Below are 16,600 nucleotides of genomic sequence, written 5' to 3'. Positions count from 1 at the left end.
AACATTTTATAACAGTACATACCAAACACCACATTTGTCCCAAATACCACAAGCTTGGAGGTATGTTTGCTCCCGCGTGCAGCGGGATGGGAGGTGTTCAAATCAATAGTTGCTACGTTTCCTTCAACCTGAATGCACCCCAGGAGTCTGTTTTGTATTGATTGATATAGACGATACAAAACCAACTATAAAGCAGAGAACCTATATAAAAACAGGTTAACTTCTGTATTCTGCATAGAGAAGAAAAGGTTTGAAGGACCATTTGGTAGAAAAAAATACCCAGAAATAAATCGATCATGTATGCCAATCAGATTTGATTTCCTTTTTTTAATCCAAAAGTTTTTAAATAACATTTATGGGGAGAAATGTTTAATAAAAAATAAAAAAAAAAGCATGCAAAACATTCATGGAAAACTCAAATTGAGGGTCTAAACATTTAAAATTTAGTAGAAAAGTTACTTGGGAGTTAATTCAAATTAAACTCCCAAATCCTCAATCTGCCTTGGCTGATTTCAATGACAACCAATGTCCAATAAAACAAATTAACTTTGTAATAATGATCTTTTCGGCGTCACATAACCTGTTTTGCAGAGGAAATAATCTAGTTTTTCTACTACCTAAAAATTCAGAATACATTGGTTTTCAATGCAATGGTCTTATTTTAACATGGTGTTACACAAACAAGAGGGCATGGTGGTGGAGACATCAATACAAGTTTGATAAAAAATTCAGATGAGAACATTTCGATTCATACAAAGTAGCGAAGAGAGTAGGCCAATCCAAATCCAAGCTCGAAAAAAATTTTAAGGAATAAAAAGAGAATGCATTCGTCAACAGTTTATAAAACTTTTTTTTTTTCTGACAAAAATATCAAATCAGGTACAACTTGTCAGTCTCTGGTTCCACAAAAATACTAATAAAAAACTAAAACCACAAGGATCTACTTGAACAATCGCTTCACCAGGCAAGAGTGTGAGGGTGGAAATGTCAGGTAGGAAAGTCCAAATCCCAGTCTCCTTGAAGTGGATTTACTCTGAGGGCAGGAAACGACAAAATAAACTTCCTTTGCACAGGTGTTTGGAGGCGGAGGAAAAATAACAAGTGGACACAGGTTGAGGAGCGGTGGTCATGGAGACCCCCTTGGTTACGGCAGGGATCCTGATGTGCTGCAGTTCAGTGTGTGTAGGGTGTGTGTGTGTGTGTGTAGTGTGTGTGTGTGATGGTGGACTCAGTAGATTCGGCCTCGGCTCCTGCCTCCCCTGCCTCCGAATCCTCTTCCCCGGCCGCCCCTGAAGCCTCCGCGCTGCTCTGGAATCACAAGACGGGCACAACAGACGGGGGATCAGTATGGACGATCACGGTAAGGGCCAGGAGATTTCCCTGACTGTTAGGAATAACCTCTGGGCCTTAGTTTGAAGGGATCCAACAGCCTATAAAAGGAAAAACCGTCTAACATGGTTGGGGGAAAAACTTCTGGTGTTACTCCATGTGTGTTATAGCTCAAAAGCATCGGAATATGGAGACATTCCCTCCCATTCAGTTGCAGATTTCTCAACTGCTCACATGAAACAGAGGGCTCAGCTTGAAAACAATGCCTGATTTGGGTTAATTAAGCAATAAGGCACCTCAGGTTTGTGTTATATGGCCAATATACCACGGCTAAGGTTGTACTTAAGCACGACACATCGCGGAGTGCCTGGATACAGCCCTTATCCGTAGTATATTGGCCATATAACACAAACCTGAGGTGCCTTATTGCTATTATAAAAACAGGTTACCAATGTAATTAGAGCAGTAAAAAATGTTTTGTCATACGTGTGGAATACGGTCTGTTATACCATGGCTGTCAACCATTCAGCATTCAAGCATCGAACAACCCAGTTTATAACTATCCTTTGAACACGGTACATTACAGCATCAAATCATTAGCATGTGCACCTCGGTCACTCAAGTAACACCACCAGAAAGGGTGGACGTGGCACAAAACACGGTGGAAGTGAACTATATCTAACACACACATTGGAGAGGATCAGTAGGCCCCCAAAACATGACCACAGTTCAGTCAGTACATCATCTCACCCAGAGTGACAAAGTTACACCAAGAGCATTCTACTTATGTAGGAGACAAGACGTCAGAGAATAGGAGAAATAAACAGAGATATGTCTGAACAACGTCAGTCTTCCACCCAGTGCCCCTAAAACCCAGCTATGGCTCAGGGTGCCAACCTCGCCGCCCCAGCGCCGCCCTCGCCGCCCTCACCGTTGGAGAAGTTGCCGATGGTGGCGCTGTATTTGCCACTGGGGGGATTGTAGATCTGCCGTGCGTCCCTCCGGGGCAAGGGGGGGGACAGCTGCTTCTTCATGGTACTGCCTGCACCCATATCCTCCCCGGACGGGCGCTTCAGACTGTGGTGGGCAAAGAGGGCAAAGGTCACATAGTGTTATGACCCCAGGTGACCTCTTATCTAATGGTGTTTTATCTGAAGATTTGCTACTGACAAGATGCTAGAGTCCCTGTATAATGTATTACAAATCCATTCGTTGAGAGGAGACTGAAACCCAGTGTAATGCATCTTTAAGACTGTTAAAGAACACCTCGTCAGAAACCGATATTCTGGGTCACCAGATTCCCAGTGACAACATTGAAAGAGGCTTACGCTACAGCCTCAGCCTTCTGGACAGGCTTCCAGGACAGCGTAACTGTGCTCTTGTACGACGGTGGGTTGTGGAAGAGATCCTGCAGAGAAAGGGAACAGTAAAATGTTAGCTAGTGTTTCAGGGTCGACCAGGTGCGTTTCAGGGTCGACCAGGTGTTTCGAACGACTCACCTTGATCAGAACGTTGATGTTGTTGGTGATCTTCAGAGCCACCACTTTGATCTTGTTCTGAGATGAAAAAACAATATAACCATCAGGGAATAATTACAATAGAAAACTGTCTACAGCTCTGGATTGAAATCAGAACAACTATGAGGCTTGTCAAGAAGAAACAAGTGACGCATCATTGGAGACCAAAACAACAGCCAATAGCCATGATACATAGCTACCTCTTCAGTCTTCAGTGCGTCTCCCGTCTTGCCTTGCAGGGCAACTCGCAGCTGGCGAATGTATACCTGCAGCCCTCTGGCGAAGTACTGTAATCTGGAGGTAGGAGAGAAATCAAACGTGGGTTTTACACCTTTCAAACCAAGACGTTTTTCCCGCCATCTTCAGCATCCCGCCAACTTATCGTTATATATTTCCGCCAACCAACCTAGTAATGATTTCTGTAAAGTTCTGACTTAGTATGAAGCGTAGCCGTAATGCTGAGGCGGCATTGGAAGGCTCTTGGTGGTTGCTAGGCAGCTAACTACTATCATCCTGGCAGTTGTAAACTTTGCGAGGCATGTCACTTCATCCATCTCGTCGCGTAGCCCACCACATGCACTGTTTTCTCAATTATAACTGGATGGATCCATAAAGACTTACTGTGGGAATAAATATCACTGAATGACAAAAAAAAAATGGAAATAAAATAGGCTAATGCAATTGAAGGCATCAAATTGTTGCTTACTGAAACTCCCAAAGTCATTCAATTGTTAAACTGTTCAAAGCATTAGCCTACCTGTGTGGAGTCACTATTTCAGCACCGTTTCGCACTTTTGAGACAAATGTGGATATTGTTTTATTTTCACAGAGTCGCCGTTTGGATATTGGTTAGGCTACAATTAGGCTGTGAAATGTTAGCTAAGTTGAGGCGAGTGCTGCTCATGATCATCTTGTCTAGTTGGCTCATTATTTTGCATTGATCAGAACATTTTGCCAGCATGTTATGTAGTTTAACTTACGGGTTATTTTGCTCTTCACTCGCAGTCGCTTAGTAGCCTAGGCCTACTCCCAACCAACATGTGACTTGTCTTCAAGTGATTTGGTTTCACTGAATCTCTTTCTGTTTATTTGGTTAATTCTAAATCAGTAGAGGTGGGACAGCTCCATCTGTCACTGCTCAGAAACATTTAGCATGCTAGCATGTAGCCTAAATCAGGTGATTATCACTGCTCAGAAACATGTAGCATGCTAGCATGTAGCCTAAATCAGGTGATTATCACTGCTCAGAAACATGTAGCATGCTATAATGTAGCCTAAATCAGGTGATTATCTCTGCTCAGAAACATGTAGCATGTAGCCTAAATCAGGTGATTATCACTGCTCAGAAACATGTAGCATTTAGCCTAAATCAGGTGATTATCACTGCTCAGAAACATGTAGCATGTAGCCTAAATCAGGTGATTATCACTGCTCAGAAACATGTAGCATGCTATAATGTAGCCTAAATCAGGTGATTATCACTGCTCAGAAACATGTAGCATGCTATAATGTAGCCTAAATCAGGTGATTATCACTGCTCAGAAACATGTAGCATGTAGCCTAAATCAGGTGATTATCACTGCTCAGAAACATGTAGCATGTAGCCTAAATCAGGTGATTATCACTGCTCAGAAACATGTAGCATGTAGCTTAAATCAGGTGATTATCACTGCTCAGAAACATGTAGCATGCTATAATGTAGCCTAAATCAGGTAAACGTCTATTTTTGCTCAATTGCATAAATGCAACTCCAAAAGCCCCACGGAGGATGTGAAATTTGAACACGAGACCCAAATGCTTTTGAAACTATAGAACGCTATTATTTTCTAAGTGTATAATGAAGATACTCAATGTGAGACCCTAACCCCTAACAAAACAGAGAGTGGATAAAAAAAAAAAAAGAAGTGGATAAAAATTTTATTTTTGAAATCATGGACTTGCCGTGGGGGTTCTTTATTTATATGACAGCAGTTCCACACGTTGCCATGCAGGAAAAATATTATTTTGTCTGTAATTTATTCTGTTACATTTCATTATATTCTTAGCCTACTATAAAATTCAATGAGCTCCAATTGGGACAGTGAAACATTTGCTTTGACTGTATACTCCAACACTTTGAAATGATACAATGACTGAGGTTGAAGTGCAGACTGTCAGCTTTAATGTGAGGGTATTTTCATCCATATCAGGTGAACCGTTTAGAAATTACAGCACTTTGTGTACATGTCATCCCACCCATTTTAGGGTACAAAAATATTGGGGCAAATTCACTTGTGTATTAGTGGTCAAGTTAACCATTTGGTCCCATATTCGGATTGGAGGTTAACTTTAAAGATATGCTAGTGGTCAACAACTCAGATGTGGAAGCCAAACAACTCAAATGCTTAGAATAATGCTTGTTAATGATTTGTAACTTAAGTGGATGTCTTGTACGTCAATCCATTCATTTTACAACGTAATTAAATACACTTGTATTTAGAATTCCATTTCAGACATTTCTTCATTGTCTACTACTGTAAATCACCTACAGCTTAAGTGTTATTACAAGTCAAATGATACGTTTATATAATATACACATATCAAATACTACTGCCCACTACAACCGCAGTCATGGTATCATTTCAAATCCAAAGTGCTGGAAGTACAGAGCCAAAACAACAAAATGTGTCACTGTCCCAATGCTTTGAGCTCACTGTGTGTGTGTGTGTGTGTGTGTGTGTGTGTGTTGACTGTAGTCAGGGTAGCCCAAGTAGGCCTAGTTGGTTGAATGATCAATAAACACCTATTGATTTCATGTGAATGGCTCAGCCATCTAGGTTGCAGACTAGTAACATCATTCAACTCCAAATATGCTATTCTAATCTTTTAAAAATACCTTATTTGTTTTGTGTTTCTTAGGACCTGCCTATAACGACCTAATAGTGGATTTCTTTGTGATGGGTGTGTATTCCAACTGATTTACTCAAGTAAGACGTCCACCCACATCTACTCCCACACTGGACGGCACGTAGGAAAAATTTATCCAGGGAGGAAAACATGGCCAGATAAAAATGACAGGCAACTTTCAGTAAAGTCTGTATGTAAAAGATTATTAGACCGACTTAAACATTTTGTTTTTTAACTACGACGCGGTAACAAATCACTAACATTACTGGCATCCACACACTACAGTAGATACTGATACAAATTAAACAGAAGCGTTATAAAAACGCAGATGACTGATGAAAATGTAGACCGAAATAAATTGAAATGCCAAACGTTCCCACAATATACCAAGACCTATCAAAAAGACAAGCGAACGTTGCCAAAACGTTACGGGGCAAACCCTCCTCTACCTGATCTTGAAGTCTTTGAGGCGCTCTGCATTGATCTTGTCAATGAGGAAATCAGGCAGCTTTTTGCCCAGCTGGTGGAAGCTGAAGAGAAGACACTCCACGTAGCTGAACTGCAGCTTGGGCTCGTCGCTCAGTGTGTTCTCGCCGTTCTCACCCTCCGCCTCTGGAGGCAGCGGCATCAACTCCTAGACACAGGGAGGACCAGTTAGCCGTTTACCCCTCTGGACCAGTTAGCCTTTTACCCCTCTGGACCAGTTAGCCTTTTACCCCTCTGGACCAGTTAGCCTTTTACCCCTCTGGACCAGTTAGCCTTTTACCCCTCTGGACCAGTTAGCCTTTTACCCCTCTGGACCAGTTAGCCTTTTACCCCTCTGGACCAGTTAGCCTTTTACCCCTCTGGACCAGTTAGCCTTTTACCCCTCTGGACCAGTTAGCCTTTTACCCCTCTGGACCAGTTAGCCTTTTACCCCTCTGGACCAGTTAGCCTTTTACCCCTCTGGACCAGTTAGCCTTTTACCCCTCTGGACCAGTTAAGGGCAAAACACACCATAACCAACATCGGCCTCATACTTCAGCACGGTCTGTTTGGTCCATTGGCCTTTTACCAGTCTGATAAACCAGACCGTTACGTAAGCTGGTCCAAAATCAACAACTAGATAGAGATACCAGTATGGTGAAAGCCCTCCTAACCCCATTAGAAGGTACCAGTATGGTGAAAGCCCTCCTAACCCCATCAGAAGGTACCAGTATGGTGAAAGCCCTCCTAACCCCATTAGAAGGTACCAGTATGGTGAAAGCCCTCCTAACCCCATTAGAAGGTACCAGTATGGTGAAAGCCCTCCTAACCCCATTAGAAGGTACCAGTATGGTGAAAGCCCTCCTAACCCCATTAGAAGGTACCAGTATGGTGAAAGCCCTCCTAACCCCATCAGAAGGTACCAGTATGGTGAAAGCCCTCCTAACCCCATCAGAAGGTACCAGTATGGTGAAAGCCCTCCTAACCCCATCAGAAGGTACCAGTATGGTGAAAGCCCTCCTAACCCCATCAGAAGGTACCAGTATGGTGAAAGCCCTCCTAACCCCATCAGAAGGTACCAGTATGGTGAAAGCCCTCCTAACCCCATCAGAAGGTACCAGTATGGTGAAAGCCCTCCTAACCCCATTAGAAGGTACCAGTATGGTGAAAGCCCTCCTAACCCCATTAGAAGGTACCAGTATGGTGAAAGCCCTCCTAACCCCATTAGAAGGTACCAGTATGGTGAAAGCCCTCCTAACCCCATTAGAAGGTACCAGTATGGTGAAAGCCCTCCTAACCCCATCAGAAGGTACCAGTATGGTGAAAGCCCTCCTAACCCCATCAGAAGGTACCAGTATGGTGAAAGCCCTCCTAACCCCATTAGAAGGTACCAGTATGGTGAAAGCCCTCCTAACCCCATTAGAAGGTACCAGTACGGTGAAAGCCCTCCTAACCCCATCAGAAGGTACCAGTATGGTGAAAGCCCTCCTAACCCCATCAGAAGGTACCAGTATGGTGAAAGCCCTCCTAACCCCATTAGAAGGTACCAGTATGGTGAAAGCCCTCCTAACCCCATCAGAAGGTACCAGTATGGTGAAAGCCCTCCTAACCCCATCAGAAGGTACCAGTATGGTGAAAGCCCTCCTAACCCCATTAGAAGGTACCAGTATGGTGAAAGCCCTCCTAACCCCATCAGAAGGTACCAGTATGGTGAAAGCCCTCCTAACCCCATCAGAAGGTACCAGTATGGTGAAAGCCCTCCTAACCCCATCAGAAGGTACCAGTATGGTGAAAGCCCTCCTAACCCCATCAGAAGGTACCAGTATGGTGAAAGCCCTCCTAACCCCATCAGAAGGTACCAGTATGGTGAAAGCCCTCCTAACCCCATCAGAAGGTACCAGTATGGTGAAAGCCCTCCTAACCCCATCAGAAGGTACCAGTATGGTGAAAGCCCTCCTAACCCCATCAGAAGGTACCAGTATGGTGAAAGCCCTCCTAACCCCATTAGAAGGTACCAGTATGGTGAAAGCCCTCCTAACCCCATTAGAAGGTACCAGTATGGTGAAAGCCCTCCTAACCCCATTAGAAGGTACCAGTATGGTGAAAGCCCTCCTAACCCCATCAGAAGGTACCAGTATGGTGAAAGCCCTCCTAACCCCATCAGAAGGTACCAGTATGGTGAAAGCCCTCCTAACCCCATCAGAAGGTACCAGTATGGTGAAAGCCCTCCTAACCCCATCAGAAGGTACCAGTATGGTGAAAGCCCTCCTAACCCCATTAGAAGGCTGAGATGCGCTAGGCTGTTACTTACAAGCAGCTTCTCAAACAGCATGGTGAGGTTGGTCTCCACCTTCTCCATGTCCCCACAGAATGGACTCATCTCAGCAAGCAGCTTCAGCACCTACACACACACACACACACACACACACACACACACACACACATGTCAATGCTATTGTCCCCGGCATGTTGGAGCCAACATGGAGGACTAGTTGCCTGAACTCTGTACGGTTGGTACAGGGGAGGGTGGTAACTGACCTCCAGCTGAATGTCCAGCTCTGCTACGGGACTGGTCAGGGAGCTGAGGTTGGGCAGGACGTGGTCACAGAAGTAAGTGACGAAGCGGGTGGAATGGACATTTTTCTGGAAGTGTAAAAAGAATGAGTTTCAAGCTCAGGAAGTTCAAGTTTATTTGTCTCTGAGGAACATTTGTTTTAGGGGGGGGGGGGGTCAGAAGCTGGAACAAACATGCATAAATAGAAAATAAGTAAAAATGAGACCTAAAGGCACAAACACAATTTGCATTTTGCAAACAATTACAGTGTGTGTGTGGTGACAGTGAGCATTGTGAAACAACAGTGTTTGGTGATACTGTGTGTGCTGTGAGCGGGAGATAAGCAGTTGCTTCAGTTGGTAAGAGTGTGGCACTAGCAAAGCCAAGGTCGCAGGTTCAAGTCCCACAGGGGACACAAAAATGACTATGAACTCACTGTACTGGAAGACACTAAGTGGAGTATAGTATGTTAGAATGTCTGTGTGTGACTCTCAGAGAAGAGGTGGAGTATATTATTATGGCCTGTGTGTTATAGTGTGTGTGTGTGTATCACTCACAGAGAAGAGGGGCAGGGCCTGGCGCGTGCACTGCAGCAAGCGGTCCACAGTGTCGGGGTCAGCGGGGTTCAGGGCCTGCTCCAGAAAGGCCTGCTCCACCACCAGCTCCACCAGCTGCTGCCGTCCACTCATCGTCTGCAGGCCCTTCAGCACCATCAGGATACGCATCAGCAGCACAAACTCTTCCCCAGTCACGTCCTCCAGCACCTGGGGTGGGACACAGGGTCAACGTGGGGACACAGGGCTGGGTGGTGTTCAGTAGGCACCAAACAGAAGAAAAATGACTCAAACTGGGAGGGACTACCAGGACTTGTAGCAAAAAATGACTTTCTTGTTGGACGATGTGCTCTAATGAAAATGACCCAGGAGTCGCCGTGACCCACGAGTCGCCGTGACCCACGAGTCGCCGTGACCCACGAGTCGCCAGTTACAAATATATCCTACATCCAACTAGGTGACAGATCCCTCCTACAGAGCTCTTGTATTCAGTTTGTCAATTAATAGTAATAAAAACGAATTGTAATCTATCCTATCCAAGCCCTTTCACAAAGAGCTCTACTAACCAGCCCCAAGCAGGGAGTTAGTTATCACGCGGATCGTTGCTATGGAACAGACCTTCTTTGTCTCAGTGAAGATGTAGTCCTCCACCTCCTTAGTCATGGCGTCCTCAGGCATGGTCTTCAGCTTGATGGAGAGGAACTTGATGGCCCTCTCCCTCACTATGTCCTCCCCCTGTAGGATCTGAGAGAACAGACCTCCTAGTGTAGCTGAGACACAATAGAGAAATACAGGTTGCTTAGCCACAGGACATAAAGAGGCTATGCAGAAGTCCTGCCTCTGGGGGGGTTATGTTATGCTCACCTCAACTAACTATGATGGTTAATTACAGTTTTCTAACTATTCCGGTGCCCATTTCACCCATTCGTTTGGCATTAAGGCCTGCCACATGTTTACTAACGCGTTGTTCAGAGTTCTACACAACAGACGGTGTGGAAATACAGTCAGGTATAAAAACATCTGAAAAAAACTACAATTTCTTTTGAACTACTCTTTTCTTTTTAGAGCATTGCACGAATACAAGAGCACGAGGCAGGGCGCCCTGCCTGTTCACTAGTGTATACAAGAGCACGAGGCAGGGCGCCCTGCCTGTTCACTAGTGTATACAAGAGCACGAGGCAGGGCGCCCTGCCTGTTCACTAGTGTATACAAGAGCACGAGGCAGGGCGCCCTGCCTGTTCACTAGTGTATACAAGAGCACGAGGCAGGGCGCCCTGCCTGTTCACTAGTGTATACAAGAGCACGAGGCAGGGCGCCCTGCCTGTTCACTAGTGTATACAAGAGCACGAGGCAGGGCGCCCTGCCTGTTCACTAGTGTATACAAGAGCACGAGGCAGGGCGCCCTGCCTGTTCACTAGTGTATACAAGAGCACGAGGCAGGGCGCCCTGCCTGTTCACTAGTGTATACAAGAGCACAAGGCAGGGCGCCCTGCCTGTTCACTAGGTTATACAAGAGCACAAGGCAGGGCGCCCTGCCTGTTCACTAGTTAAGTTGTCCGTCATCTCACGATTGAAAACCTATTCATACATGAGATAAAAAATAAAACAAATGGACACTTACCCTTCGCATCCATCTTGAAGATGGAGACCAGCGCTGTGTTCACTTGGTTGAATTCGGCCGAATCATCTGTAAACAACAACGTAGAAGAGAGTATAAATATTGGTCCAACAGCATCCCAGACGGTACATATCTCCTATTGACACCCACGGTATAAACAATATCCACTCCCTGGAGAGTATAAACACCACCACGGTATACACAATATCCACTCCCAGGAGAGTATAAACCATGGTATACATAATATCCACTCCCAGGAGAGTATAAACACCACCATGGTATACACAATATCCACTCCCAGGAGAGTATAAACACCACCATGGTATACATAATATCCACTCCCAGGAGAGTATAAACCATGGTATACATAATATCCACTCCCAGGAGAGTATAAACCATGGTATACATAATATCCACTCCCAGGAGAGTATAAACCATGGTATACATAATATCCACTCCCAGGAGAGTATAAACCATGGTATACATAATATCCACTCCCAGGAGAGTATAAACACCACCATGGTATACATAATATCCACTCCCAGGAGAGTATAAACACCACCATGGTATACATAATATCCACTCCCAGGAGAGTATAAACACCACCATGGTATACATAATATCCACTCCCAGGAGAGTATAAACACCACCATGGTATACATAATATCCACTCCCAGGAGAGTATAAACACCACCATGGTATACACAATATCCACTCCCAGGAGAGTATAAACCATGGTATACACAATATCCACTCCCAGGAGAGTATAAACCATGGTATACACAATATCCACTCCCAGGAGAGTATAAACCATGGTATACACAATATCCACTCCCAGGAGAGTATAAACCATGGTATACACAATATCCACTCCCAGGAGAGTATAAACCATGGTATACACAATATCCACTCCCAGGAGAGTATAAACCATGGTATACACAATATCCACTCCCAGGAGAGTATAAACCATGGTATACACAATATCCACTCCCAGGAGAGTATAAACCATGGTATACATAATATCCACTCCCAGGAGAGTATAAACCATGGTATACATAATGTCCACTCCCAGGAGAGTATAAACCATGGTATACATAATGTCCACCCCCAGGAGAGTATAAACATTACCCCTCAACAGGGCATGTGCTACATTGGTTTGATACAAGGTACGAGTGTTGCTCGGTATACCGGTAACGTTCCCATGGTAATCGTTCATTACCCAAACATCACGATACCAACAGTTTCAGAATAACGCAGAAAAGTTTCATATGATACTACCGATCTAAAGAACCTGCTGTCGCTTGTTATAAAATGTTTATAAATTCAGTTGAATTCAAGAAACAGCCACCACCTCACTCGCCTGCTTCTCTCTGGGCTTTCCCTGTATGTAGTCTTGCTATTGTACCACTGCTCTTTAATTACTTGTTACTTTTATTTATTATTCCTATTTTTTCTTAAACTGCGTTGTTGGTTAGGGGCTCATAAGTAAGCACTTCACTGTAAGGTCTACCCTGTTGTATTCAGCACTTCACTGTAAGGTCTACCCTGTTGTATTCAGCACTTCACTGTAAGGTCTACCCTGTTGTATTCAGCACTTCACTGTAAGGTCTACATCTGTTGTATTCAGCACTTCACTGTAAGGTCTACCCTGTTGTATTCAGCACTTCACTGTAAGGTCTACCCTGTTGTATTCAGCACTTCACTGTAAGGTCTACCCTGTTGTTCTCAGCACTTCACTGTAAGGTCTACCCTGTTGTACTCAGCATTTCACTGTAAGGTCTACATCTGTTGTACTGAGCACTTCACTGTAAGGTCTACCCTGTTGTATTCAGCACTTCACTGTAAGGTCTACATCTGTTGTTCTCAGCACTTCACTGTAAGGTCTACATCTGTTGTACTCAGCACTTCACTGTAAGGTCTACATCTGTTGTATTCAGCACTTCACTGTAAGGTCTACATCTGTTGTATTCAGCACTTCACTGTAAGGTCTACATCTGTTGTACTCAGCACTTCACTGTAAGGTCTACCCTGTTGTATTCAGCACTTCACTGTAAGGTCTACATCTGTTGTTCTCAGCACTTCACTGTAAGGTCTACATCTGTTGTACTCAGCACTTCACTGTAAGGTCTACATCTGTTGTTCTCAGCACTTCACTGTAAGGTCTACATCTGTTGTACTCAGCACTTCACTGTAAGGTCTACATCTGTTGTTCTCAGCACTTCACTGTAAGGTCTACATCTGTTGTATTCAGCACTTCACTGTAAGGTCTACATCTGTTGTATTCAGAACTTCACTGTAAGGTCTACATCTGTTGTTCTCAGCACTTCACTGTAAGGTCTACATCTGTTGTATTCAGCACTTCACTGTAAGGTCTACATCTGTTGTATTCAGCACTTCACTGTAAGGTCTACATCTGTTGTTCTCAGCACTTCACTGTAAGGTTGTTTTCGGCGCCTGTGACAAATACAATTTGATCTATTCCTCTATCAGTTTATAAAATGGAATTTAGCCGTGATGGCGAGTGAGATTTATTAAATGTATTTAACCAGGCAAATCAGTTAAGAACAAATTCCTATTTCCAATGACAGCCTACCAAAAGGCTTCCTGCAGAGATGGGGATAAAATGTTCTTAAAAAAAATATGACAAAACACTCATCACTACATAAAAAGAGACCTAGGACAACACAGCATGGCAGCAACACAACATGGTAGCGGAACAAAACAGGGTACAAACATTGGGCACAGACAACAGCACAAAGAGCAAGAAGGTAGAGACAACAATACATCACTGCAGTCCTTGAGTCTTCTGTTATATTTGTTACATCAGAGTAGGGAGAGCAAAGTTGATACATTATATAATTTCATTGCCTGTTATAACTATGGGCACAGGCCAGTCTGAGTAGACTGGAAGTTCGCTGTGACGCAGCCTCCCGAGTGCCAGAGAGAGTCAATTGAGCACAAGCCTAAACGGGTAAAAATATGACCCATATTACCAGAGACACCTTTTTTCCTTCTATGGGATTCCTTTCTAACAGTTTTATCCCCGTATTATAAATGTCTTTCAAATTATTTCCTCCTTGCACTGTCTGTTATAAAAATAAAAAAAATACTGACCAAAGGAGATCTTTTTTTAATCAAGAATATTTTAAGTATTATTTTCTATAATCCTTTATACAATTTCACAAACCATGCCGCGGCCCGTTGTAAACTAATCCAGGGTAACCAATTATTGGTTTGATAACAAACAATGTTGTTCAGTCATGTTACCTAGCTAGCTAACAACCCGGTAACTTGACAGTAGGTCTAGGCTAATATGATAGGCCCAGGAAGAAAGGGTCTGCTACTTGTGACATGTGCTTCTAAAAAAAAAAGACTAAAAAAAAGGAATGATTCATGTAGGTCTAAACTATATTAAAACATTCTCCTTCTGGTGTTACTTCAATTCCGTTTGGTGCCTAACATTTTAAAAGTTGGAAGCAGTGTGTTTATGACAGAGAAGGAAACAGAGTGTGATGAAGGGGGGGAGATGTGTGTTTGTGGGAGAGAGTAGTGTGTGTGTTTATGAAGGATTAGATGTGTGCTTATTAAGTGAAGAATAAAGAAGGTAACATGCAATATTTTCCCTTACTGCCATGCAGATCATTATGCATGTATATTCCACTAGGCCAATCCCCCCTCTGTGGTAAAAGCGATACTTGGCCTGGTATTGAAATTAAAATGTTTGTATCACAACAACACCAAGTTAAATGTGAAAATATCTAGGAGGGTCAGCTTAAGAATACTGTACCTGTCTGGAGAAGCTGGGTGAGGATATCTGCTACCCTGACGATGTTCTCCCCGGCTGCGAAACGGGGGAGCTCTTTGATGGCCTGCCTCCGAATCTACAGGAGGAAAGACGAAGAACCAACAACCGATGAGCAGCGGAGTAGTAGGACTACTGTGACCAGGCATTAGATATACAGCTACTCTTTAATATAGATTGCTTCAAATCTAACTTTTTTTGTCTTTCTTCTCCATTCTGCACAATGGAATTACCCAAATGGATATTATAGTGCCGCTGGGATAAAATCCTTACCGAGACGTCTTCATCCTCACACAGGTCAAGCTGAGCGTTGATTGCTGCATCCGCCAGCTCTGGGAAACTGCTGAAGAATTTGGGAATGAACTGTGCTGCCAAGCGCTTCTCTTTAGGACCGCCTTTCACACCATCAAGGATCCCCTGATAGGCATCTTTGTGCTGGAGGACAGATCCAAACAATTTGATACATTAACAAGTTTGTAATATTAGGACATCACTGTCCAACATGAATGCAAAAGCTTCCAGTTTAGTGTTGGTCAAAATACTGAGTAGACTAGAGATGAATCCCTTGGCATTATACTAGCTAGTTGTCAGTAGTAGTAGTAGCTACTTAGCTAGTTAACAACACTATAGTAAGAGAGCGCCTTTGATTTTTACACTGTAAATCTAACCAGCATGACAAGTTGCAAATCATGCCATGGCTCAATTACTTTTTCAGGGGCTGTGCAAGGCAATCAATAACTCATCTTAGACAATTAACGTTAGCTAACTATCCGCTATTTAGCTAGTGGGATAGGGGTCAGGTCAAATCAATTGGCTAGCATGAAGCTAGCTAGCTGTCTGTGTTCTGTTTTAACTTCGCTAAGCCAACTAAAATGTATTACACACATCGTCAAGTAACTAACTAGTTACCTTGCTTGCTAGAAATGTAAATGAATAGGGCATAGTTAACGTTAGTTCCATGTGTTACCTGGCTAGCTACGATACAAACGCCGGGTAAATCAAGTGAAACAGGATTAGCTAGCAAGTTAGGCCCATTTTAGCTTGCTAGTTTAACATGATGCTAACTAGCTAATTACTATACCTAACCAATGTGTGTGATTCGGCCTAACTTTCACCTCTGGCTTCCACTGCTGTAACTTATTTAAAGAAGAAAAAAAATTGAGCTATTCTGGAAGATACTTCAATTACTTAGATAACTAGTCATCCATCTCATGCATACCTGGCTCAGATCCTCCGGCTTGGCATCAGCAAGAATCCCATAGTTACGATACAGCTCCTCGATAGTGACCGCCATCAGCGTGGGTCCAACTGCGTGTTGTCGAGATGACAATACAAAACAATATTCCACCGATAAGACTTTAAATTCTTCCCTTTAAGTCCAGAATTTCTCCAAAACATAAACAATACTACGTGCTGTGTATTGGAAAAGGGGATGGGGAGAGGAAATTTGTAGAACAGCTGCGAATGAAACCCCGTTGTCCGTTCCTTGCTACGAAAATTAGTATCAGGAAGAACATTAATGCGCATGCGCTTGCTTCAGTGACGCACATCGACGTTCTGGAAAGCGCGGACTAGATTCCTCATCTTCATCATCTTCCCTACAATACTGTAGTTTCCACTGTCCGAGTGAAGTTAGCAATTTGATGACAGTGATGGCAAACGCATATCCTATATATAAAGTAGGGACAATGGACCTTTCATTTCACTGTATGATACATTTTTAATGGCACGGCTTTCGGACCAACTCGAGCGCATCCAAAAGCTTGTCTGTCATCAACTTTATGCAAAAATATTCAGTGGTGGGCAAAAAGTACCCAATTGTTACACTTTAAATTTGATTTATTATTAAGACGACTCAAGTAAAAGTGAAAAGTC

The 16,600-nt window shown here is 43.5% G+C and overlaps 1 protein-coding gene across 1 annotated transcript; it reads right to left on the bottom strand.

Moving 5' to 3' along the window:
- Window positions 1–339: 339 nt before the first annotated feature.
- Window positions 340–16,225, bottom strand: api5 (apoptosis inhibitor 5). Its single transcript, NM_001140346.1, is given in 14 exon segments — window positions 340–1,308; window positions 2,261–2,406; window positions 2,658–2,737; window positions 2,829–2,885; window positions 3,047–3,140; window positions 6,182–6,366; window positions 8,509–8,598; window positions 8,736–8,840; window positions 9,309–9,515; window positions 9,924–10,075; window positions 10,927–10,992; window positions 14,711–14,804; window positions 14,999–15,160; window positions 15,945–16,225. Coding segments are annotated over 14 exon segments (1,593 nt in total). The 5' UTR covers window positions 16,020–16,225; the 3' UTR covers window positions 340–1,228.
- Between the last annotated feature and the right edge of the window lie 375 nt (window positions 16,226–16,600).

The sequence above is a fragment of the Salmo salar genome, chromosome 23 (assembly GCF_965601325.2).
Source record: "Salmo salar chromosome 23, fSalSal1, whole genome shotgun sequence".
NCBI lineage: Eukaryota > Metazoa > Chordata > Actinopteri > Salmoniformes > Salmonidae > Salmo > Salmo salar.
The sequence above is the reverse complement of the archived record's forward strand: the minus strand, read 5'-3'. Positions and strand labels throughout refer to the sequence as shown.